We start from the raw sequence: 23338 nt of genomic DNA on the forward strand, positions 1-23338 counted from the left end.
GGGTACAAGCTGACGTTTCTGTTTTACAGTGTCGCTCAGGAGGTTGCACGGCGGAGCTGCCATTGTTTTATTGTACTGTTAACAGCACAGTATATAAATATATATATATACACTGATCCGACCATGAACCCAGACATTTGCAAAGAGCGGGACTCTGCCACCTTCCAGACCGAGGTGCTTACACACATCCTGGATGGGGGGGCCGATAAGACTGCACGGAGGAGAGAGATCGGTAAGCAAGGAGGGGGGAGAGGTTGTTAGCGGCCGATGTGCGCTGTTCCCCGGATACGATGCTCAGGCAAGCTCGGGGAGACTGTGCAGCGTGAGGTGTTGCGCAGGTAGGGGCTTCGCTTTGCCCAATACCTGTACAGCACAGCAGTAGCCGCGAATGACATTCCTTGTCAGAATACAAAGTAGAAACGCTCCAAATTCTTTGTTGTTGTCGTACATAATTTCCCCAGTTTGTGTTGTGATTTTGTCCTCGGAGCTCACAGCGACGGCTGCGACGGCTTTTCAGTGTTTTATTTAACTGAACTCCGTGCCACCTGGGTCAGTTGCATTTGGAAACGGTCCAGGAAAAACATGCGACCCGGTTAATGACCCAGGCAACATGCCAGGACTACCCTGATAAGTTTTCCGTGGTGCTTTGCTCATGGTTATACTGTGCATTTACTATAGTCTCAACTGGTTTGCCATGCTGTCACTGTGCTCTGCTTTCCTTGTGGGAAGCTTTGATGAGAGTACACGGTGTATAAAGATTGCCTGGAAGCAGGTATAGTTACAGTGACCTCAGGAAACCCATTCAAAGCAAGACACGGGTACGCAATGTAATGTTGAAGGGATTTCTGTTCTGAGTAATACAAAATGACAACTCACTTTGTGTGCTGTACATTTTTTAACCCTTTCATGCATAGGGACCTCTCCTATGGAGATGGATATAAATAAAGTCATTGTTTGGGGACATGTGGAAGATGCAAATGCATGGGAGCGTCACATGAGCTGGATGCCATTTAATAAACAAACAAACACATTTTCAATAGAAGCTGTATTTCATGCATGGAAGGGTCCCATCTTGTTTCTCCCTGCCCCCAGAATTGCTGGTGATCAACGACCCAGATTTCCAGCACGAGGACCTGAACTTCCTGTCGCGCAGCGATCGCTACGACGCGGCCGTGAAGAAGAGTGCCATGATGATCATGAAGATGCGGCAGCATGGCATCTCCGACCCCGAGGAGATCATGTGCTACAAGAGGTGGTCAGGGAGGGAGGGGGGTGTTGAGGGGGGGGGAGGGGGGGATTTAAAAGTCTTAACAGACAAAGCCCACATTCTTTATTCTGTACTGTATGTAAGCACACAGTTTTACTCATTTCAACAGCATCCTTTTTTTATGCCTGCATTACTTTTAAACACTATCATCTTTCAATATTAGCCCCATCTCATAATGTTAAACAACATACTGAAGACTGCAGGTGGAACACTGTCTGGATTACTAGAAGTCACAAAGTGTTATGGTTCATTCAAGCTGACTGTGCACTATGCTGAGCCAAGCCTGCATGCTTCAGTTCCGATGAGCGGTTTGCCTTTCACCTGGGATGTTAAGAGATTGATGTTGATGTGACTGCGCTGCCTTATCTGTGGATACTGTTAATATTTGATAATGTAAGTAGCACAACAAGCCAGCAGACCCCTGCAGAGAGCATTGATTGCACTGCTGGGAATACGGTGCTATACACGAGATTAAACAGGAGCCTCCCAAATCCGCCAGGCTGGGACAGTGCACCCCTGCCTTCCTGATCCTGAGAGGGGGGAGCCAGTAGTTTCACCAGTCCCACTTAATCATTATCCAAAGTACAGAGTGGAACATCAGGCGAGTGCGTGAGAGAGTGATCATGCACTGTGTGTATCCATGCACAGGGATGATGGTTTTGTTTGCTTGCCGAGCCCATTGAAACCCAAAGCAGATTCCAGCTCTTGCCTGGTTTAATTGCAGGTGGGGATCCATGCTGTTTAGGTCTCTTCAGTCTGGTTAAAACGTGTGCAGTGGGCAGTGAGACAGCCACAGACATGTATGGCAGGGAAACTCGCTCTGAAAAAAAACCTAATCTTACTTGGGAGACCCCTCACCAAGAATATTATTTTCTGATATTAACTGTTTATAAGAGTCTTGTGTGGCCACACACATGATTAGTTTTCTTTTTTTGTTTAAATATAAATATCTCTAACAGTGCTGATGTACCATGCAGACCCTGTATGAATGTAAGGAAAAGAACTGGAGCAGCATGTGTATAAAATCAAAGTCGCACATCAGGGAGTAACCCCACACACTAACACTGACGTCTCCAGCCTCCATCCAGGTCCTCGTTGAGATCGCTGTGTCTGCATCCGTCGCCTCTCTCCTCTCCTGCTCTTTTTTACACCCTCTCCGGAGATTCCACTGTACACTGTGTGTGTTCAAGGCCAGCACAGATGATTTCAGAATGCTTTTGTACACAATAGCAATGTTGTTATTACATGATTTAAAAAGCCACTGGTGTCACTTTAAAATGTAAAATTTTATGGAAGGTTGCAAACATTGTTATATGGAACTGAGACAAGGAATGTCAGCAATATTCTGGTGTGTGCGTGCATGTGTGTGTGTGTGTCTCCTATAATCTGCACAAGGTTCAATCTGCGACCAGTTTCCTAACTGAATATCGCATAGAATAATCAACAAAAGCCCTTGAACACCACTAGAAGTGCGCATGTGCATATTATTATCTATACCAATATAATCTATGCCTTGAAGATTGTGCCTTTTCCTTCTTGTCAGAAAGCAGACACAACTGGGAGAGCCTTAGTCTAGCAGCGTTACTGGGTAGCTAACTGCAGGCAGGCTTGTCCTGAATGCCTGGTTGCAGCAGAGTGTGGTTCTCGCTGTGTTCTAGGTCATCTCGAAGGCACGGCCTATGAAACAATCCGTACTTGTGTAACACTTCGCAGCTTGGCTCCTGTCCAAGTAGGGGTAAGGTGAGAGTGTGCTGGCAGTGGTGGGAGGGTCTCGTCCTGGCAGAGTCACAAAGTACAGAACATTGAGACTCGCACTCCTGCACTCTGTCTTGCCCAGTCTTACTGTGTGGATCCGTTTCAAGGGAAGCAGGGTGTTTTTAAACTGGGTGTTTTGTGGTGGCACAGGATTATTTTCTCCTGCAGCACTGCAGACCAGTTAGCAGGTTGTGTAAAGATGCATGTTGCTGTACTCCAGACTGGCTCTAGTAGTACAAGAACAATAGCTCCTCTCAAAACGGCAAGCCAGTAAACAGATCAACATGCTGATCTTTATAGACGTGCATACCCTTTGTTATTTCTTATTTCCGTTTACAACACAAGATGTGGAGTGGCTGGGAACATTGTTAGCAAGGTGGAGTCGAGGTGGGAGAGCAGCGGAGTGTCCCTGAACGTGGAGTCAGTAGGTCAGTCAGCATGTCTGTCTCTGTCTCCTGTAGCGTTGCGAAAGGCAACACAACCGAGCCGCTGGGGCTGCACTACGTCATGTTCCTGCCCACCCTGCTGAACCAGGCCACCCCCGAGCAGCAGGAGAAGTGGCTGCCGCTCTCCCTCTCCTTCCAGGTCCTCGGCACCTACGCTCAGACCGAGATGGGGCACGGTCAGTCTGGGGGGGGGGGGCCTCAGCTAGAGCAGGGATTGTAGGACAGAGCAGCGTTCAACATCAGTTGGTTTTAAAATGATTTGCCCAGTTATTTTACCCCCTTGTTTATCCCTAATTTAGAATGTCCAGTTATGCTCTCTCACCCCAGCAAACCCACAACAGTTCAGGAGAAATGAAATTCAGTGGGTGTCCTCTGCGCCCCAAGCTGTTCACTAGGTGTCTGGCTCACTAGGGTGCCTGGCTGGCAGGGTCCTCTGTAGCACCAAGAGGAGAAACGGTCCCGGACGGTTTTGCCTCCCTAACCCGCAGGAGTCCCAGAGCCAATCCCCAGTGAAGGAGCTTGAACACTGTTACTCTGTGAGGTGGCCCTGATGCTGAGCGCAGCCCTGAAAGGGCACTGTGAAGAGTTGAGAGCAGTGACACTGTTGGGTGACACAGCAGCAACAGCATGGCTGCAAGATGCACTCTGTTCATCTTCATGATCTAAGTGGAGGAACAGAGATAGATCCCAGTTGCAGTTGTGCTTTTTTCACTGAGGTTGAAGCATGATTTAGTGGTTTCTCACCAGTATCGGTACACACACGCACAACAAACATTTTCGGTTTTACACAATGCTTTGGCTGCCAGTTCTTTGTGTTTTGGAGGACAATACATACATAATGTTTAAAACTGAAATGAACAATTCTAAACTGATTCCAACGAACAATTCCTAATGGGACCTTCCCCTCGCTGCTAAGCCCCTCCTCCTCAGAACCTGCGGATGGATCCCATTGGTTCCTGGTCAAGGGCTTGGCGTTACTCCAGATCTCTCCCCTTTTCTCTAGTCTTTCCAGCTCGCCTCTCTCGCCTCCCTGCTTTCTGTTACGCTGCCTGGTGTCCGTTGTACCTGCCCAGTTTTTTGGGTGTGTGAGTGTGTGTCTCCAAGTGTGTGCACAATGGTATTGTTTAACTTTTAACAACAGCACTAAATGCAGTTGCCTTGCTTGCATAACAGCTCAAACCAAACTGAATAAAATGAACACTGAACACAAAGCCAGTCCTTCAGCTGAGCAGGGTGTTTGGTGTGTGCTGTTTCTTCAAGCAGTCTTTGAATGCACAGATATGTGGAGAGTTCTGTCTGGACCATGCAGACCTGTATGATTATGAGATGCATTGAAAGGAATGAAATAAATGACCCTTGTGCATTTTTCATAGTGGGGAGCGCTGCCCTTGACGGGTAACTGTCTCGTCGCTCTAGTTCCTGCTTGAGTGTGCCTATTGGAAGGACTGCTTTGTGTCACCTACACCTAATAATAAAAACCTGCTTCTGAAAAGACTCCTCAGTGCACAGCCTTTTCAGCGGCTATTGTTTTTGTGGAATAAATAGCAGAAATAACAATATAGAATCACATACAGCGCACACAATAGGATACTAAGCAGGTAAGAACTTTAATCCAGATAGTAAAGAGGGTTCCCCTTTAAGCATAGCTGAAGGATATTTATTAACTTCAGTTTGTATTACTGAAGTCAGAAAAATAACAAGTTCAGTTCTGGGGCTTCATGACTAACAAGAAACGAAAGACATTAGAAACACGAACGCTGGAGCAGATGGTGTGTGTGATGCTGTGGAAGTGTGTGCACCCACCTGGCTGGGCTGTCTTGATTTCTTCTTTTCATACCCCAGCTCTGAGAACCCCAATCAAGGCTCAAGCACACCCTGCACAGCAGCATGTGGGCTGGGGTGAGACAGGAGTGAGAGTCATCATCGTCTCTGGGCTGGGGTGAGACAGGAGTGAGAGAGTCACTGGCATCTCTGGGCTGGGGTGAGACAGGAGTGAGAGAGTCATCAGCGTCTCTGGACTCGTAGCCCACCAGAAAGTGCGCTTTCTGCACTGGGAGTGCCTGCAGCTTACTCTGTCTCTGCCTTTAGCTACTAATGAGGTGAAATAATGAGGTGAAAGGGCTTTCCAAACAACACGTCTTATCCACAATCAATCACTTTGCCTTTTTGTAATCATTTTTTATTAATTTTTTGTTAATTCTGACCAGTTGACTCTCATTTGCATGACACTCTTTTACTCACTGCCTGATTTTTTTTTGTCTCCTTTCGCTTCTCTGCTTTGTGCCACACCTCGCTCTTTCTCTCTCCTGCGCTTCCCTCGACCCTGCTCCCCCCGCTCATTCCCCTGCCCTCTCCCCTGCTCTTGGTTCTACCCTGCACCCCCCACTCATTCCCCTGCCCTCTCCCCTGCTCTTGCCTGTCCCCTGCAGCTGTGTGCACCGTGGTCGGCCTGAGCCCCTGGACCTGCACCTGGGTATGTTCCTGCCCACGCTCCTGAATCAGGCCACTGCGGAGCAGCAGGACCACTTCTTTATGCAAGCCTGGAACCTGGAGATCATCGGCACCTACGCCCAGACCGAGATGGGGCATGGTAACGTAGTGTGCAGCCAGCACCCCTCCCTAAACGGTGCAGCGGATCTTCTAGCGCTCGATGACTAAATAGGCATGAGACACGTCCTTGCCTCTCGACTGCAGAGAGTGTGCTCTGTAGTTGAATGCGAAGACATTTCTTTTCATTGGATTCAGTGAGCAGAGATGCTGGTAGATTTAGGATGGCTCTTCTAGTATGCATGCGCTGTCTCCAAAACACAACTGTCAGGCAGCAATTCAAGCAGCTGGTCAAACCAAGATTATGTCACTGAAAAATGTCACCTACAACAATTCACAGTGTCACCCAAGATTGCTTGTTTTTTTTATGATTTCATTTTGGTTTGGAAACCAAGCATACAATTTTTTTTTCAACACACAAAAAAAAAAGTGTGTATATATATATATATAATTTTTTTTTTTTATTTTATCTAAAATGGGATTTCGTTTTTTTATGGAAGCTTCTTTCTTGTTCTCTTGCAATGCTATTTCTGTTTAATTAAATGCAGGAAGGTAATTGGCCAATGGCTTCTTTTCCATTCTCTATACTGAAGACACATTTGCTCCCTCTTTGTTTAAATAACGTGAGACTGTGTGCTCTTCTTTCTAGGGACCCACATTCGCGGGCTGGAGACCACGGCGACCTATGACCCTTCCACGCAGGAGTTCGTCCTCAACAGCCCGACTGTCACCTCTATCAAGTGGTGGCCAGGGGGACGTGAGTACACCCCTCTGCTGCTGGGGTCCTGTAACCCAGCGTCTGAGTCCATGCATCGTGTCTGGAACAGACTGGAACATTTCCAATGCAGTGTTGACTGTTATTAACACAGGTGTGGGAGAGTTGCAGTGCTGCTCTCAGATCCCTTGCTAGCCTCTCTCTCCTCTCTCTGTAGTGGGGAAGACGTCGAACCACGCCATCGTTCTGGCGCAGCTGTACACGCAGGGGCAGTGCCGGGGGCTCCACCCCTTCATCGTGCCAATCCGAGCCATGGGCACCCACGAGCCACTGCCAGGTGAGAGCAGGGAACGGTACGCGTGACTCTCCACGTAGACACGGGCGAGCGCGCACACAAACACACACCTGCCGCTGATATTGTTCTTTATTTTTCTATTGCTCTTCACTGTCTCCCCTTGCTCACCGTCCCTTCCCTCTCTTCCTTAGGGGTGGTCGTGGGGGACATCGGGCCCAAGTTCGGCTTCGATGAGGTGGACAACGGCTTCCTGAAGCTGGAGAACGTGCGCATCCCACGCATGAACATGCTGATGAAGTACTCCAAGGTGAGCAGGGTCACTGGGGGAGCGGGCCAAGCAAGCAAGCAGAGAAGACCAGCTATTTCAGGGATGGGAATCCCATTGCACAGCAGTTTTGATCCACTCCTGAGCTTGTTACAAGCCTGAAACCTGGAGCGGGTGACACTGCTTTACAGTAGGAGTCTTCATCCCTGGATTTCTGTTACGTTCTGGTTTTGTCTTCCTAAAGGTCGGGCGATCTTGTTAGCACTTTACACCACTGAGGGCCCCTTTTCAGTGAATTTTATTAGCTGTGTATAAAGGAAGCTGGGGTGGGTGGAGTCACCAGCAGATTCATCAGTCAAAGACAGTGACAGTACTGAGATCTGCAGCTGAGATTATTGTTAGAGCGGATCCTGTAACCAACATTAACCAAACCTCTGTCTGATAGAAAAATTCCAATTCTGATTCCACGGCATGGTGGGTCAGCTTGTTTTCCTAAAGAGCCATGTGGACGAGGTGAGCCGTGCAGCCCTTGTGTCTAATGGGCCTGTGTTTCCTCTGCAGGTGGCGCCGGACGGCAGCTACGTGAAGCCCCCAAGTGACAAGCTGACGTACGGCACAATGGTGTTCATCCGCTCCATGATCGTGAGCGAGTCGGCACGCGCGCTGTCCAAGGCCTGCACCATCGCCATCCGCTACAGCGTCGTGAGACACCAGTCCGAGCTGCGCCAGGGGTACGAGCTGCACAAACACTAATACACGTTGCCATCAACAGCACTCTGAAGCGAGTGCAACTCGGGGTCCAGCCTGCTACACAGTCCTTCTTTTTTCATTTAATGTCATTGGTAACTGAGATAATGTTTCTGCACCCAGTGTACGTACCAATCTATTCCAGCCCGGTAACAATCATTCCAGCAAATGTGTGAAGTGTCGTGCCTCTCCCCCCAGGGAGCCAGAGCCCCAGATCCTGGACTATCAGACCCAGCAGTACAAGCTGCTCCCCCTGCTGGCCACGGCGTACGCGTTCCACTGCGTGGGGCAGTACATGACGCAGACCTACCACCGCATCACCGGGGATATCAGCCAGGGAGACTTCAGCCAGCTCCCCGAGGTCAGTGCCGCTACTGCTGCTTATCATGCCAGCCTTATACACTGCTCTGTGTGTGTGTGTGTGTGTGTGTGTTGGATGGATGGATTTGACCCTGTCCTCTCTGCAGTGTGTGTTGGATGGATGGACTTGACCCTGTCCTCTCAACAGTGTGTGTGTGTGTGTGTGTGTGTGTGTGTGTGTTGGATGGATGGATTTGACTCTGTCCTCTCTGCAGTGTGTGTGTGTGTTTGTTGGATGGATGGACTTGACCCTGTCCTCTCAGCGGTGTGTGTGTGTGTGTGTGTGTGTGTGTGTGTGTGTGTGATGGATGGATTTGACACACTCTGTCCTCCTCAACAGAGTGTGGAGTGTGTTGTGTGTTGGACAAATGGAACTACCTTGACCTGTCCTCTCAACGGGTGTGTGTGTGTGTGTGTGTGTGTGTGTGTGTGTGTGTGTTGGATGGATGGATTTGACCCTGTCCTCTCAGCGGTGTGTGTGTGTGTGTGTGTTGGATGGATGGACTTGACCCTGTCCTCTCAGCGGTGTGTGTGTGTGTGTGTGTGTGTGTGTGTGTGTGTGTGTGTGTGTGTGTGTGTGTTGGATGGATGGATTTGTGTGTGTGTGTGTGTGTGTGTGTGTGTGTGTGTGTGTGTGTGTGTTTGGAACCTACCTGACTTACCCTTACATCTCACCGGTGTGTGTGTGTGTGTGTGTGTGTGTGTTGGATGGATGGACTGTGTGTGTGTGTGTGCGGTGTGTGTGTGTGTGTGTGTGTGTGTGTGTGTGTGTGTGTGTGTGTGTGTTGGATGGATGGATTTGACCCTGTCCTCTCAGCGGTGTGTGTGTGTGTGTGTGTGTGTGTTGGATGGATTTGAGGTCCTGTCTAAAACTGGGACAGGAGTTTGTGGGTGTGTGTGTGTGTGTGTGTGTGTGTGTGTGGATGGATGGATTTGACCCTGTCCTCTCAGCGGTGTGTGTGTGTGTGTGTGTGTGTGTGTGTGTGTGTGTGTTGGATGGATTTGACCCTGTCCTCTCAGCGGTGTGTGTGTGTGTGTGTGTGTGTGTTGGTGGTGTGTGTGTGTGTGTGTGTGTGGTGTGGTGTGTGTGTTGGATGGATGGTAAACTGGGACAGGAGAGTCAGCCGGTGTGTGTGTGTGTGTGTGTGTGTGTGGATGGATTTGACCCTGTCCTCTCAGCGGTGTGTGTGTGTGTGTGTGTGTGTGTGTGTTGGATGGATTTGACCCTGTCCTCTCAGCGGTGTGTGTGTGTGTGTGTGTGTGTGTGTGTGTGTGTTGGATGGATTTGACCCTGTCCTCTATGTGTGTGTTGGATGGATGGGGGTGACCTGCCCTCTCCCCCCAGCTCCACGCTCTCTCAGCCGGACTCAAAGCCTTCACCACGTGGATCGCGACCGCGGGTATCGAGGTGTGCCGCATGGCGTGCGGAGGGCACGGGTACTCGTGCTGCAGTGGCCTGCCCGACATCTACGTGACCTTCACTCCCACCTGCACCTACGAGGGCGAGAACACCGTGATGATGCTGCAGACTGCCAGGTATAGAGCCTGCCCTGCCCCCCTGCACTCCCTGTGCTGCAGCCTGGCTGCTCGCTCCTGAGAGGCGCAGCTGTACAAACCGAATATCCTACTGCAGGCTGAATGCAGTCCAATGTGTAGAGCATCTGTTAAGGACAAGTGTTAACACAGGGATGGAAATAAGACCCCTATTGCAAAGCAGTTCACCCATTCCAACTGGATTAGCCACAGTGCATAGGTAGCAAGCTTAGGTTTGTCTTATTAACCTGATAGTAACACCAAGAATGGATCAAACTGCTATGCAATGGGAGTCTTTATTTCTATCCCTGCAATACACTTAAAGGTATGTAGTTTTTACAGTGAATTGACCGGGGGATGCTCTGTTTAGAACACATGGGTAATTGAAAATTGTTAGACAATTGTGCACACTTCTATTTTGTAATGTATAATGTACAAAAACGACAATTATTTTATTGTTGTGGTGAGAGAGGGAGAAGTCTTGTGATGATTGCAGACGATATCCCCAATTCAAAACTGTTTTTAAAAAAGGGGGTTCCCCCAAAACAAAAGTGTTTGAGAAGCGTCCCACTGGCTCTTCTCACCCTCCCCCTCTCCCTCCCCTCCCCTCCCCTCCCTCTCTCTCTCTGCAGGTATTTGGTGAAGTGCTACACTCAGGCCAGTGAAGGTCTGCAGGTGGGGGGCACGGTGTCCTACCTCAATGAGATGTCCCAGGGCCGACTCCAGCCCCAGCCGGTGTCAGCCCGGCCCACCGTGGTGGACATCAACGACCTGTCCTGCCTGGTGGAGGCATACAAGCAGAGAGCATCCAGGTGAGGGCAGCAGAGAGTCATCCCCAAGTGTACTTGCTCCCGCACCATGCAGCAGTAACTCACACAGTCTCTGAAATGATGATTGAATTGCTGTGCAGCCATGGGCCTGTGCTTTGCAGGGCTGTGTAGATCTCCACTCTCTGCTGTGCTGTGCTTTGCAGGGCTGTGTAGATCTCTGCTCTCTGTGCTGTGCTTTGCAGGGCTGTGTAGATCTCCACTCTCTGCTGTGCTGTGCTTTGCAGGGCTGTGTAGATCTCCACTCTCTGCTGTGCTGTGCTTTGCAGGGCTGTGTAGATCTCCACTCTCTGCTGTGCTGTGCTTTGCAGGGCTGTGTAGATCTCCACTCTCTGCTGTGCTGTGCTTTGCAGGGCTGTGTAGATCTCGGCTCTCTGTGCTTTGAGCCTTCCTGACCCCTCTGCTTTCTGTGTTACAGGCTGGTGGAGCTGGCAGCCCGGAGCCTGCAGGGGGAGATTCAGCACAGTAAGAGTAAGGAGGAAGCCTGGAACAACACCTCCATCGACCTGGTCAGGGCCTCTGATGTAAGTGGAGAAACGCTCTCACAGCGACTAGCCCGGGGCTCTTCCAGGGTGCTTGAGGGTTTGCAGCACCTTTCCTTACGGAAAATGTGGTCTCTCAGTGGCCCCTGCCCCTTTTCTTAGTGCCTCTTGCCCCTTCTCTGTGCCTCTTATCCCTTCTCTCTGTGCCCCTGCCCCTTCTCTGTGCCTCTGTGCTATTGCCCCTTCTCTTGGTGCACCTGTCCCTTCTCTCAGTGCCCCTGCCCCTTCTCTGTGCCTCCTGCCCCTTCACTTTTTGCTCTCCCCCATGTCTTATTCTCTCTCCTCTCTCTCTCTCTCTCTCTCCAGGCGCATTGTCACTATGTCGTGGTGAAGCTCTTCTCTGCAAAGCTCTCGGAGGTCGGTGACACGGCCGTGCACTCAGTCCTCAGCTCCCTTGCGCTGCTCTACGCTCTGCACGGGATCAGCCAGCACTCCGGGGACTTCCTGCAGGTAACCAGGGCAACCAGGGAGGGGAGGAGCTTCCTGCAGGGAACCAGGGCAACCAGGGAGGGGAGGAGCTTCCTGCAGGGAACCAGGGCAACCAGGGAGGGGAGGAGCTTCCTGCAGGGAACCAGGGCAACCAGGGAGGGGAGGAGCTTCCTGCAGGGAACCAGGGCAACCAGGGAGGGGAGGAGCTTCCTGCAGGGAACCAGGGCAACCAGGGAGGGGAGGAGCTTCCTGCAGGGAACCAAGGCAACCAGGGAGGGGAGGAGCTTCCTGCAGGGAACCAGGGCAACCAGGGGAGGATCTCTAGCGGCATTTCACTTCTCATAGTGCATTTGTAGTATAAATTATATGCTTGTCTTGTAAATGCAGGCTGGTCTGCTCAGTGGGCCCCAGATCTACCAGGTGAGCCAGCGTCTGAAGGAGCTGCTGTCCCAGCTGCGCCCCAACGCTGTGGCTCTCGTCGACGCCTTCGATTACCGCGACGAGATGCTCAACTCTGTCCTGGGGCGCTACGACGGCAACGTGTACGAGAACATGTTCGAGTGGGCCCGCCAATCACCGCTCAACCGCACTCAGGTGAGGGGAGGGGTGGGGCCTGTGCGGGGCTTTGTGGTGCAGAGGGTGTGGTCTGTCTGGGAATGTGTGAGGCTTAGTCAGTGACGTGGAATGGTTGTAGGAAAATGGATTTGTGGTCGGGGCATTTTGAATCGGTTTAATTTCCTAAATATTTCAGATTAACGCATTTAAACGTTAAACGCATTTAAACGTTTGTACTTTAAAATATTCGGAATATAGGTAACCATTTAAACAAACCATACCAGAAGAGTTAATGTGAATCGTGTGTGAGACCATGTGTGTACATCACTAATGTGTGTGTGTGACTGGGAATAAACACAGATTATGTATTGAACGACCTGACACTGTATACTACCCGCTGGATAATGCCATCGTCTGTATTTCACATGCATAGTTCTGATATAGTTTCATTCTGAACTCTCAACGTTTGGGTAACTTTGAAACGTTTAAACTCTAAACTCTTAACAGTCCTGTTATGTGGCGGGTGTGGAACACAATGCCTGGAGCTCGGTAGAGAATGATCAGGGTTGACCAGGGCTAGGGTTTACAATCCAGACACTATTCAGCATGCATACTTACAAAACCGGTAGAATGAACACTCACCCAATCCACCTGTCTGTCTCTCCATACAGGTCCACAATTCCTTCCACAAGTACCTGAAGCCCCTGCAGTCCAAGCTGTGAGGTGATGGAAGGATGTCTCTCTCTCTCTCTCCCTTATCATACCAATCAGAGCTAACCCCCTAGGAAAATCAAGTGCTTTATGAAAATGAATGGAATCAGAAGTAGAATCAGGACTCTGCTGCCAGCAGGGGTAGCCACAACCGCTTTCTCCAGCCTTCTCAGAAACTGCAACTCCCAGCAACCCCTGGGGCTTGACACTACGGAGGAGGGGTGGTGGAACAAAGACTGACCAATGATAACAACATAGCCCAGATAACTTTCATATTCTATCTGTGTGATCAACTGTTTTTGAAAAATGAGCTATACTTACTCTTAAATTGTGTTTGTTTCTATAGATAATATAATTTCTTACACTTGTCCAATCTCACCTATTGTTTTTCGAATCCTGTATTTTGAGATCCTCGGTAACTGGACAGGTAGGTAGACAGGAACATCTTTAGATCACAGACTTGCTCCTCAAGGAATGTGTGTCTCGTGGCACTGTGACAGTGCACAGCCAAATCAAAGAAACAGGAAGCCCCAAACAGTTATTATTACCCCTGGTGGTTTGTACCATTAGGATGCAGTCTGACGCAGCCTTGCACACATGGAACGCACAGTAATACAGTCTCAGTTTGACTAACACCCCATCCACACAATCTTACTTCACTTCTCTGTGTAATCAGGAGAGAGTCTGTTTGGTCCGGTGAAGGTTCAGGAAGTATCTCTGTTTGGTCCAGCGAAGGTTTATGGGAGTGTCTCTCTGTGGTCCAGTGAAGGTTCAGGTGTGTCTCTGTGTGGTCCAGTGAAGGTTCTGGGAGTGTCTCTCTGTGGTCCAGTGAAGGTTCTGGGAGTGTCTCTGTGTGGTCCAGTGAAGGTTCAGGAGTGTCTCTCTGTGGTCCAGTGAAGGTTCTGGGAGTGTCTCTGTGTGGTCCAGTGAAGGTTCAGGAGTGTCTGTGTGGTCCAGTGAAGGTGCTGGGAGTGTCTCTGTGTGGTACAGTGAAGGTTCAGGAGTGTCTGTGTGGTCCAGTGAAGGTTCTGGGAGTGTCTCTGTGTGGTCCAGTGAAGGTTCAGGAGTGTCTCTGCAGTTGCAGGGAGGCTGACTGGCTGGCTCAGCTGGTCCTGTTGAGAGGCTCCTTCAGGCAGCTCCTCAAGAAATGTGCACAGACCCAATCGAGCAGCACAAGGACCCCAGGGTGTCCCACTGCAGCATTTCTCACCGGAAACCAGGAACAGCTTCCTTCCTTGCTTCCCCTGTCCTGTCATGATATCATTTTGTTTGAGAGCAGGTGATTTGTTACTTTAGGTTTTGAAATTTTCTTTTTTAGTCTTTATCTCATGTTTTTTTTTTTTTTTGTGTGTGTGTCAGATAAAAATGTGAAAATAATAATGCTGTTAATCTGGGGGGGTTGTATTGCTAACTTGAAAAAAAAAATTTAAAAAGGTTAACTTTAATTGCAAATAGCAGGACTGTGTAGCCTTGTCCTGCTAAGACAGTGAATAAAGTCAGTATGAAATGATATTACCTACTAGTCCTCCGGATTGGTTGTCTGCTGGTTTGTTTACTTCTGGAAGCTTTAACAGTGACCTTGTCTGGAATCGAAATCAAGAGAATACAATTCAGAATTCAGCATTGACTTGCTAGTTTTAAGCAGACATTTTTCAATGTGTGTGCGTGTGCGTGCGTGTGTGTGTGTGTGTGTGTGTGTTTTTTTTTTCTTTTTATAAGTGAAAACCACAAGCTTCTCTATTCATGTTGTCTACAATACAGTAGAAACAAGAACCTCTACAGCAAGCCAGAAGTCAGCATTTTAAAGGTGCAATTTATAAAAGAAAGTAATTAAAAAAAAAAAAAAAAAAACTGATCTGATGGGTACACAGGGGTGAGACATCTACAGCTGCCCAGGTACCATGATCACAGCTTTGAGACGGTCCACACCTTCACACGGGGAGCTAGTCCTACTGCATAGCTCTGAGATGGTCCACACCTTCACTCACAAGAACATAAGAAGAACATAAGAAAGTTTACAAATGAGAGGAGGCCATTCGGCCCATCTTGCTTGTTTGGTTGTCAGTAACTTATTGATCCCGGAATCTCATCAAGCAGCTTCTTGAAGGATCCCAGGGTGTCAGCTTCAATAACATTACTGGAGAGTTGGTTCCAGACCCTCACTATTCTCTGTGTAAAAAAAGTGCCTCCTATTTTCTATTCTGAATGCCCCTTTGTCTAATCTCCATTTGTGACCCCTGGTACTTGTTTCTTTTTTCAGGTCAAGAAAGTCCCTTGGGTCAACATTGTCAATACCTTTTAGAATTTTGAATGCTTGAATTAGGTCGGCGCGTAGTCTTCTTTGTTCAAGACTGAATAGATTCAATTCCTTTAGCCTGTCTACATATGACATGCCTTTTAAACCCGGAATAATTTTGGTCGCTCTACTTTGCGCTCTTTCTAGAGCAGCAATATTCTTTTTTGTAGCGAGTTGACCAGAACTGAACACAATATTCAAGATGAGGTCTTACTAATACGTTGTACAGTTACAACATTACTTCCCTTGATTTAAATTCAACACTTTTCACAATGTATCCAAGCATATTGTTGACTTTTTTTATAGCTTCCTCCACATTGTCTAGATGAAGACATTTCTGAGTCAACAAAAACTCCTAGATCTTTTTTCAGAGTCCTTTAATTTCAGTATCTCCCATATGATATTTATAATGCACGTTTTTATTTCCTGTGTGCAGTACCTTACACTTTTCTCTATTAAATGTCATTTGCCATGTGTCTGCCCAGTTCTGAATCTTGTCTAGATCATTTTGAATGACCTTTTCTGCTGCAACAGTGTTTGCCACTCCTCCTGTTTTTGTGTCATCTCTCCACTCGGAGCTAGTCTTACTGCACAGCTCCTAGACGATCCCCACCTTCATTCAGGGAGCTAGTCTTACTGCACAGCTCCTAGACGATCCCCACCTTCATTCAGGGAGCTAGTCTTACTGCACAGCTCCTAGACGATCCCCACCTTCATTCAGGGAGCTAGTCCTACAGCACAGCTCTGAGACGATCCCTACCTTCACTCAGGGAGCTAGTCCTACTGCACAGCTCTGAGACGATCCCTACCTTCACTCAGGGAGCTAGTCCTACAGCACAGCTCCTAGACGATCCACACCTTCACTCAGGGAGCTAGTGCTACTGCACAGCTCTGAGACGATCCCTACCTTCACTCAGGGAACTAGTCCTACTGCATAGCTCTGAGACGATCCCTACCTTCACTCAGGGAGCTAGTCCTACTGCACAGCTCTGAGACGATCCCTACCTTCACTCAGGGAGCTAGTCCTACTGCACAGCTCTGAGACGATCCCTACCTTCACTCAGGGAGCTAGTCCTACTGCACAGCTCTGAGACGATCCCCACCTTCATTCAGGGAAATAGTCCTACTGCACAGCTCTCAGACGATCCCTACCTTCACTCAGGGAGCTAGTCCTGCACAGCTCTGAGACGATCCCCACCTTCATTCAGGGAGCTAGTCCTGCACAGCTCTGAGACACTGAGTCTGGTAGATCAGCAGCATGTGCAGTATGTCTGGTAGATCAGCAGCATGTACAGTATGTCTGGTAGATCAGCAGCATGTACAGTATGTCTGGTAGATCAGCAGCATGTGCAGTATGTCTATTAGGAGATCAGTAGCATGTACAGTATGTCTGGTAAGTTTCTATTTCATTTTCTGAACAGGGCACTGCATTGTTCCTGAAAGTCACATGGTACAGTTATAGCTCTATTTGCCTGTCTCACAGACACTTCCTGAACCTCGGACAAGCAAAAGTTCTCCGTTTTCAGGTAAGTCTGGCTGATTAAAAGCTGCATCTGTCTATGTTTATGAAAGCTGTAAAACACATTAAGAATCCAGGTGAATCCTTATCTGCACAAAGCTGTACTTTTTGCAAGTTGTTTCCTTTAATATCTATCAGTTGTAGTTTTTAACACAGGTCTAGAAGGAGGATATGTTTTGAGATTACTGTTCTCGAAGTGGAATTTGCCCAACTGACAAGTTAGAAATGAGGCAAACTGATGTCATACAGGAGTTTCAGAGAAAATTAAAAAAGAATGCTGGAAAATCTCTTCATAGGATAATGGGGATTCAGGACTGAGCTGCACATTATATTGTTAAAATATTGTATCCCTAAGAAGAGACTGTGGTAAAGCAGTACAGATGTTAAATACGAAGGCTAATCACGGCTCTGAATTAAAGCAACAAAATGTTCAATTTTATACAAAACAGTGTTGCCATTCCAGTTTGGATACACTTCCAATAAATTAAGCTGCAGGTAGAAAAACAATTCTTTTTAACACAGTCACTCCAGCTAACAGATAAAAGAGGTGCTGGTGAATGGTCTCTGCAAACTTCATTGTGAGTTTTCCACATGCGGCTTGTTTCATATACTGATAAAAGTGTACATATCAAACAGAAGTAACCTACATGCTAGTATTGAAATCATTTTTACAAACCATGAATATTAAATTAAGAGCTCACAGCAATGTTTTCGTTGACTTGTAGATATCAGTAACTATTTAAATTACAAACTTAACCCTTTTTCATATATCCCACGGTATCTGATGATTTTACGCATACAGCTCAGCCTTCAGTGAATGCACAAAAGCTGGGACAGCAACAAAGTCAGCTTTCAGATAAAGTGGTATAATGTATCTCTAAACAAAATTGTGCTGCCCAAACGGCGCCCTGCTTGCGGGAGATGGGTTGCAGTCGGGGTGTCGTGATCACGCTGCTTCAGGAATTATGCCTCAAGAAAAATAGTTTGATACATTTTTGGAACACAGGGTTAACTTTGCATCAAAGCTTGAGAAACTTCACATGCACACACACACAATGAAACAAGGAGTCAAAAGTTTAATCACAAAACTATTTAAAACAAATACCAAGCGAATGCTCCTTAAAAAGATGCAATAAATTGTATCCAGCACACAAAATGCAAACAATCAGCACTGCAGGTAAAATTATTTTAAGTCACTTTTCAAAGAAATAGCACAAGCATGATTAGTAGTAGGCTTTGTAGATAGCAAATAGACAATAACACTTGACTGGTGATTGGAAAGCATTTTTACAGGGCATCTCTGATTTTTTTTTCCCCCCAAATCCCAGTTATACCAAGTGCTTTCTTCTTTATAATCATCATTACTTCACCTTGAGAACGGTTTGTGCTAAAGGTACAAAGGAAGACTCAATAGTGCTGGACAGCAGAAAAGCTAGGGATTGTCATAAAAAAACACAATCACTAAACTTGTCTTTTGTTTGTGTTCTGTTCCCTTGTTGTCAGGCAGGTGGATACTGGATTTGTTTGAAAGCTACTAAAAGAGACAAACACAGAAAAACAAAACAAAATGTCCACTTTGGAATTGCTTGAAGCTCTCTACACGAGGAAGGTGACGTTCTCAGATTCAGAGTTGCTCCGGTACAGAGAGTTTGCAGAAGAAGTGGTCCGCACTCTCCTGCAAGAGGTTCAGAAACAGCGGCGGGACGGAGACCCGGAGATCGGGACAGAGCCCATCGGCACCGGCAGTGCCTTTGAGGGTGTGAAGGTGAAGCCAGAGCTGGAGTTTGACTTCATGGTGCCGATCCAGACCAAAATACTACAGATCGTTTTCTGCGACACTGATCAGAACGTTCCCAGCCGCTTCGGGATTGTCAAGACTGGATCTGAATCACAGATTGTATTCCAATCTGCATCCAAATGGAAGAAGGGTGGAGATTTTGAAGCAAAGTTCTGCAAGCATGCCAATGGTTACGGGTTGCTGCTGTCGGCTGAGAAGATCCGGCAGTGGTTCCAGTCCCTGTCAGACCGCACTCTGCCAGCCCTCCAGCAGATTTTCCCTGGATCCACCTTCAGGTTCCAGCAGCACGGTCCCGCCAGGAACCTTATCCTGACCAAGGATGGGAAAGAGCTGAACGTCGATATCGTTCCGGCTATCAAGTATGAGAACGCCTTCCTTGTTGCGAAGCAGTGCTCCAGTAAGATCAACCTTCCAAATGAGGCCACATGGAGGCTGTCCTTGTCCACCAGCGAGAGGGACTTTTTTAAGGAAATGAAGCGTGTCCTGCCCTATAATTCCTGCCACCTCAAGTGCCTGAAGATCCTCAAGTACCTCAGAGAGAACGACGATCAGCTCTATCCCTCATCCCAGTTCACCCATGGGATTCAGTCCTACTACCTGAAGACTGCTCTCTTCCACTTGGTTATGGAGTCCCCTCCCCAGGCCTGGGCCGCCGGCTGCCTGGAACAGCGGATCAGAGAGATGATCGGCTACCTCATCGACAGTCTGGTTAACAGGAACATCCCGCACATCTTCCTGGGGAACAAGCGGCATCTGGGAAATCGGCAATGGAGCCTGGGCGTCCCTGTGAAGTTCTGCCACCACACCAGAGCAAACCTGCTGGAGGATATCAAACCAGATACTATGCAACAGGCCAGGCTGAGGCTGATTAAAATCAGGGATGACCTCGATGGGATCCTCCGCCAATATCTGAAAGAATATCTGAATGGTTCTGAGAGCCAGTCCTGGTGTGTGGTGGCGTGATGTGAACCAGCCCCACTTCCATGCAATGAGTAGTCCTTTATTTACCAGCTGGGACTCAATGTATCTCTATTAAGACTGGGTATTCCAATACACACATTCAATGAGCTGCTTACATAGGGGCATCCTACTTTATAAGGGAGGGTGGGGATACTGAGCAGCTAAGCATCATCAGTTTCTGTTTGTGTTTGACAGGTTTTCCTTTGGAAAGGAAATCACAATTTCAATGGGAATCACTTAAATAAATAAACTAATAATTAAAAAAATAAAAGCAAAACTGTAGTTTCCAATTGAAAAACGCAGACACTCTCTTCATCTCCATCTGTCCATGCAGGATCCAGCTTCACAGAGCAGGGTGCAGGAGCTCAGGATCCAGCTTCACAGAGCAGGGTGCAGGAGCTCAAGATCCAGCTTCACAGAGCAGGGTGCAGGAGCTCAGGATCCAGCTTCACAGAGCAGGGTGCAGGAGCTCAGGACTCAGCTTCACAGAGCAGGGTGCAGGAGCTCAGGACCCAGCTTCACAGAGCAGGGTGCAGGAGCTCAGGACCCAGCTTCACAGAGCAGGGTGCAGGAGCTCAGGACCCAGCTTCACAGAGCAGGGTGCAGGAGCTCAGGATCCAGTTTCACAGAGCAGGGTGCAGGAGCTCAGGACCCAGCTTCACAGAGCAGGGTGCAGGAGCTCAGGACCCAGCTTCACAGAGCAGGGTGCAGGAGCTCAGGATCCAGCTTCATCTTGTTGCTGTGTAATCGTCCCTGAACAATGTGACTTCAACAGTAACCTGCTTTCACCTACATCATGAACCTTGCATCATAACATGCAATGTGAGAGACAAGTTCACACTGAGCTGCTAAACCTGTTTCCGAAATGTTATCTCTTTACAGGAAAAGCGCATGTCATCTTACTGCATGTTCAGACCTGTTCATCTCTTCATAATTGTATTTGTATGACTATATACACTAACTTTTTATAATGAATCAAAATATTAAGTACTGAATTTTTAATACAGAATGTATTACATTAAATAATAGAAAAGCTCGCTTGTGCTCACCCTTGCGCTCTCTCTCTCTCTCTCTCTCTCTCTCTCTCTCTCTCTCTCTCTCTCTCTCTATACATATATACATATAGTGGAGGTACTTATAGGCTTTTGATGCTGTGGCAACTACATTTGGACAGCAAGACTGAACGTATAGGGCAGCGAGGAAGCTCTTGGGTTACACTGACAGACAACATTCAGAGGGTGTGTGCTAGAACTGAGATTTTCTTTCAGCAAGCAGAAAAAAAATACACAAATACTGTATTTATGTATTTTCCAATTTTAAACACAGTTTGAACGATAACATTCGAGATTAAGGACCTCATATTGGCCAATCAGTCTGCCCCATTTCCTTCTTTCAATTTAAATCTTCAGACACCAGGATTGAGGCGGTTTATCCATTTATTATCCTTTATTCTTTCTCTGAAGTTTTTGTAAAGAATAAATTCACACAAACCAGAATAAATTTAAAGCTAATAGTCCAAATACAGTTCTAGGCTGTATGATAGTTTACACAAGGACTTTAGGACAGACTTTTTTGTGTGAAACGCGAGTGTTTTATAATTAAGGATGACATGCTCTTCAGCTTTACTTGGCTTTAGATCGCTTTGCTCCATCCAGTACCCAGCCCACTGAAAGCAGTTCTGCCAAGTTCCTGCTCTCGGCCGGCCAGCAGCCACAGCCTCCTCTGCATTCCCTATCCTGACGACGATGTCAGTGGTTCGGAAATGAAAATCAGGGTGGTCTGCGATGTCATACACACTGACATCCTCCTCTTCTCCGATTACATGACGATTAAAAAAAATACTGTGTTATCTTTTAGTGTGGCGGAAGCATGGAAAAATGCAAGCAAAAACCATGGAAACTAACACTCACTAAACAGTTAAGGAGCTGTAGCCAATAAGCGCAAAGCTGTGTCAGGTTGTTTTCTGTTTTCTTTTGAGAGTCACTAAAGCAAGGGAGATCATGTCATTGGGGGGGAAGATAGCAATACAACTGACTGAAACTTTACAAACATCTCTCCTGCAAAAACCGAGGAAAGAGGAGTTGGACTACTAAAAATCAACCAAACTGATTTAAAGTTTTCAATAAGAAACTAAATAATGTAATGGCGTGTCAAGCTCTCAAAGCGCAGATATTTAAGTACAGAGCTGTTTAGCAAATCTGCCGACTCCTCTGAATGTTTCTCAGTCCATGAACCAGTTAGTGCATAGATCCTGCCCCAGCCTACAAAGAGACAGTGCTTTCATTTCATATATAACACAAGACAGCACTGTGACACACGCTCAGCTGGGACTGAATCTGTCAGCAGGGACAGCGTGAAAGGGATTTCTTTTTGGACAGGATTTAGAGTCCTGTGGCTCCTGTACCACAGCGGGGGAGCAATTCTTTACTGGCCCAAACAAACCCAGTGGGTCAGTACTGGGAACAAGCGAAGGTGATCTGTTTGGAGTTTAGAGTAAATCACAGTATTTTTGGTTCAATAAACACCAATTATATAAAACTGTATTCAGGTTCTTGCAGACCAAACAGCAGGTGTTCAAGAAGTTTTTAGGAAACGTTTGTGTGGGGGACACACCCTATATTATAAAACATTTCAGAAAACACTCTTTTTTTTTTGGAAAGTACAGTAGGCATGTCAACTGAAAAAAATGCTTGGGGCAGGAATATTAACAGAATTTACTGCCATGTGTAGTGCTTGTAGCAATGCATGGTGTTTTCACAGGGAAAGAAATAAGACTCCCATTGCAAGCAGTTGGATCCATTCTTGGTTTTACTAGAAGTATATTAAGACACATCTATGCTTGTTACCACTACTACCTACACACTGTGGCAAATCTAGCATGTAGCAAATACTGGAACGCGTGAAACCAATGCAACAGTAGTCTTATTTCCATTCCTGTTTCATCAATTAATAGTTCATGTTAAACTGTGACCTTCTTGTTAAAGGTTTATTGTTGCTTATCTGCTCCCTGCTTTCCAGGGCACAGTGGCAGAAAGACAAAAGGGCCTGCTGTATAAGCTCTCACCTGGGGGTAACAAAGTGTGCCATGACTGCAGTCACAGGGAATTTTCAACAGGTCAAAATCAAACACCTCTTCACTTCACTTTCCAACACTACACGCAGCATAACTACATTACGGATAATAGCAGCATGGCTCTGGTTACAATAAAAGTACTTTTCTTGCAGTTGTTTTGTGCCCTGATAGTAAATATTTTAATTTGACCCTATTGAGAGACGTGGGCTTCAAACCAAACCACTGCACCTTTTTTTCACAAAGCAGCACCCTTTCAAGAAAGGCCTTTGTCTAATTCATATATTGCCCATTAAAAGAAATTAAAAGTGAAACGATGCAAGGTGGGCTGGGAGCAGAACGAGTAAACCTCCAGCAGTTCAGGGTGTCACAGGCAGTAATCTGCCAGCAAGCCTGCAGACTCAGTGCAGAAACAGGAGTTCCCTGCTGCGAGGCGTGTGTGGACGATGCCCTTCCTCACTTAGCAAGATTAGTTCAGTTCATTCTGAAAGCAAACGTGAAGAAAACAAACCTGACCTACCCTGACAACACCAAACTAATTAGCAGAAAGGCAGTATCAGTCAGGACCTACCTACTGTGATTCAAGGACAGGGCTTTCCCTGGAAGACTCCGTGCCACGCAGCCGCTCTGGTTTTCTGCTTTCGTATTGCTTCTTCTGTTTCCATTGTGTCTTTCACTGCAGTAATCCATCATGTGGTCAA

At 47.3% G+C, this 23338-nt stretch overlaps 2 protein-coding genes and 1 long non-coding RNA gene across 6 annotated transcripts; 2 read left to right on the forward strand and 1 right to left on the reverse strand.

Annotated features, from left to right (window-relative positions):
* Positions 1-13362, forward strand: acox1 (acyl-CoA oxidase 1, palmitoyl). 3 transcript variants are annotated; one of them, XM_041219820.1, is made up of 14 exons: positions 1-232; positions 1093-1252; positions 3484-3644; positions 6665-6772; positions 6948-7067; positions 7217-7332; positions 7852-8021; positions 8236-8398; positions 9743-9933; positions 10563-10742; positions 11176-11281; positions 11606-11749; positions 12116-12322; positions 12955-13362. In XM_041219820.1, exons 1-14 carry the CDS (start codon positions 124-126, stop codon positions 13003-13005), a joined length of 1986 nt encoding a protein of 661 aa, XP_041075754.1. In that variant the 5' UTR covers positions 1-123; the 3' UTR covers positions 13006-13362. The 3 variants fall into 3 exon arrangements, with proteins under 3 accessions (XP_041075754.1, XP_041075755.1, XP_041075756.1); XM_041219821.1 differs by lacking the exon at positions 3484-3644 and adding an exon at positions 5898-6058; XM_041219822.1 differs by lacking the exons at positions 1-232; positions 1093-1252; positions 3484-3644 and adding exons at positions 5087-5407; positions 5898-6058.
* LOC121295335 lies at positions 12971-23338 on the reverse strand. Its single transcript, XR_005946901.1, has 2 exons — positions 23209-23338; positions 12971-14577 (listed from the first exon to the last, which is right to left on the reverse strand). It is a non-coding gene; the product is annotated as an uncharacterized LOC121295335 (long non-coding RNA).
* Positions 15783-20583, forward strand: LOC121295332 (inositol 1,4,5-trisphosphate receptor-interacting protein-like). Of its 2 annotated transcripts, none has more exons than XM_041219823.1 (2): positions 15783-16816; positions 18313-20583. In XM_041219823.1, exon 2 carries the CDS (start codon positions 18377-18379, stop codon positions 19568-19570), a length of 1194 nt encoding a protein of 397 aa, XP_041075757.1. In that variant the 5' UTR covers positions 15783-16816; positions 18313-18376; the 3' UTR covers positions 19571-20583. The 2 variants fall into 2 exon arrangements, with proteins under 2 accessions (XP_041075757.1, XP_041075758.1); XM_041219824.1 differs by having other exon boundaries at positions 18317-20583.

This window comes from Polyodon spathula, chromosome 20 (genome assembly GCF_017654505.1).
Source record: "Polyodon spathula isolate WHYD16114869_AA chromosome 20, ASM1765450v1, whole genome shotgun sequence".
Classification (NCBI taxonomy): Eukaryota; Metazoa; Chordata; class Actinopteri; order Acipenseriformes; family Polyodontidae; genus Polyodon; species Polyodon spathula.

Coding starts and splice junctions, on each gene's coding strand:
- LOC121295332 (XM_041219823.1), top strand. CDS start 18,377: ATGTCCACTTTGGAATTGCTTGAAGCTCTCTACACGAGGAAGGTGACG.
- acox1 (XM_041219820.1), top strand. CDS start 124: ATGAACCCAGACATTTGCAAAGAGCGGGACTCTGCCACCTTCCAGACC. Junction 1,253..3,483: donor GAGATCATGTGCTACAAGAG/GTGGTCAGGGAG, acceptor TGTCTCCTGTAG/CGTTGCGAAAGGCAACACAA. Junction 9,934..10,562: donor ATGATGCTGCAGACTGCCAG/GTATAGAGCCTG, acceptor CTCTCTCTGCAG/GTATTTGGTGAAGTGCTACA.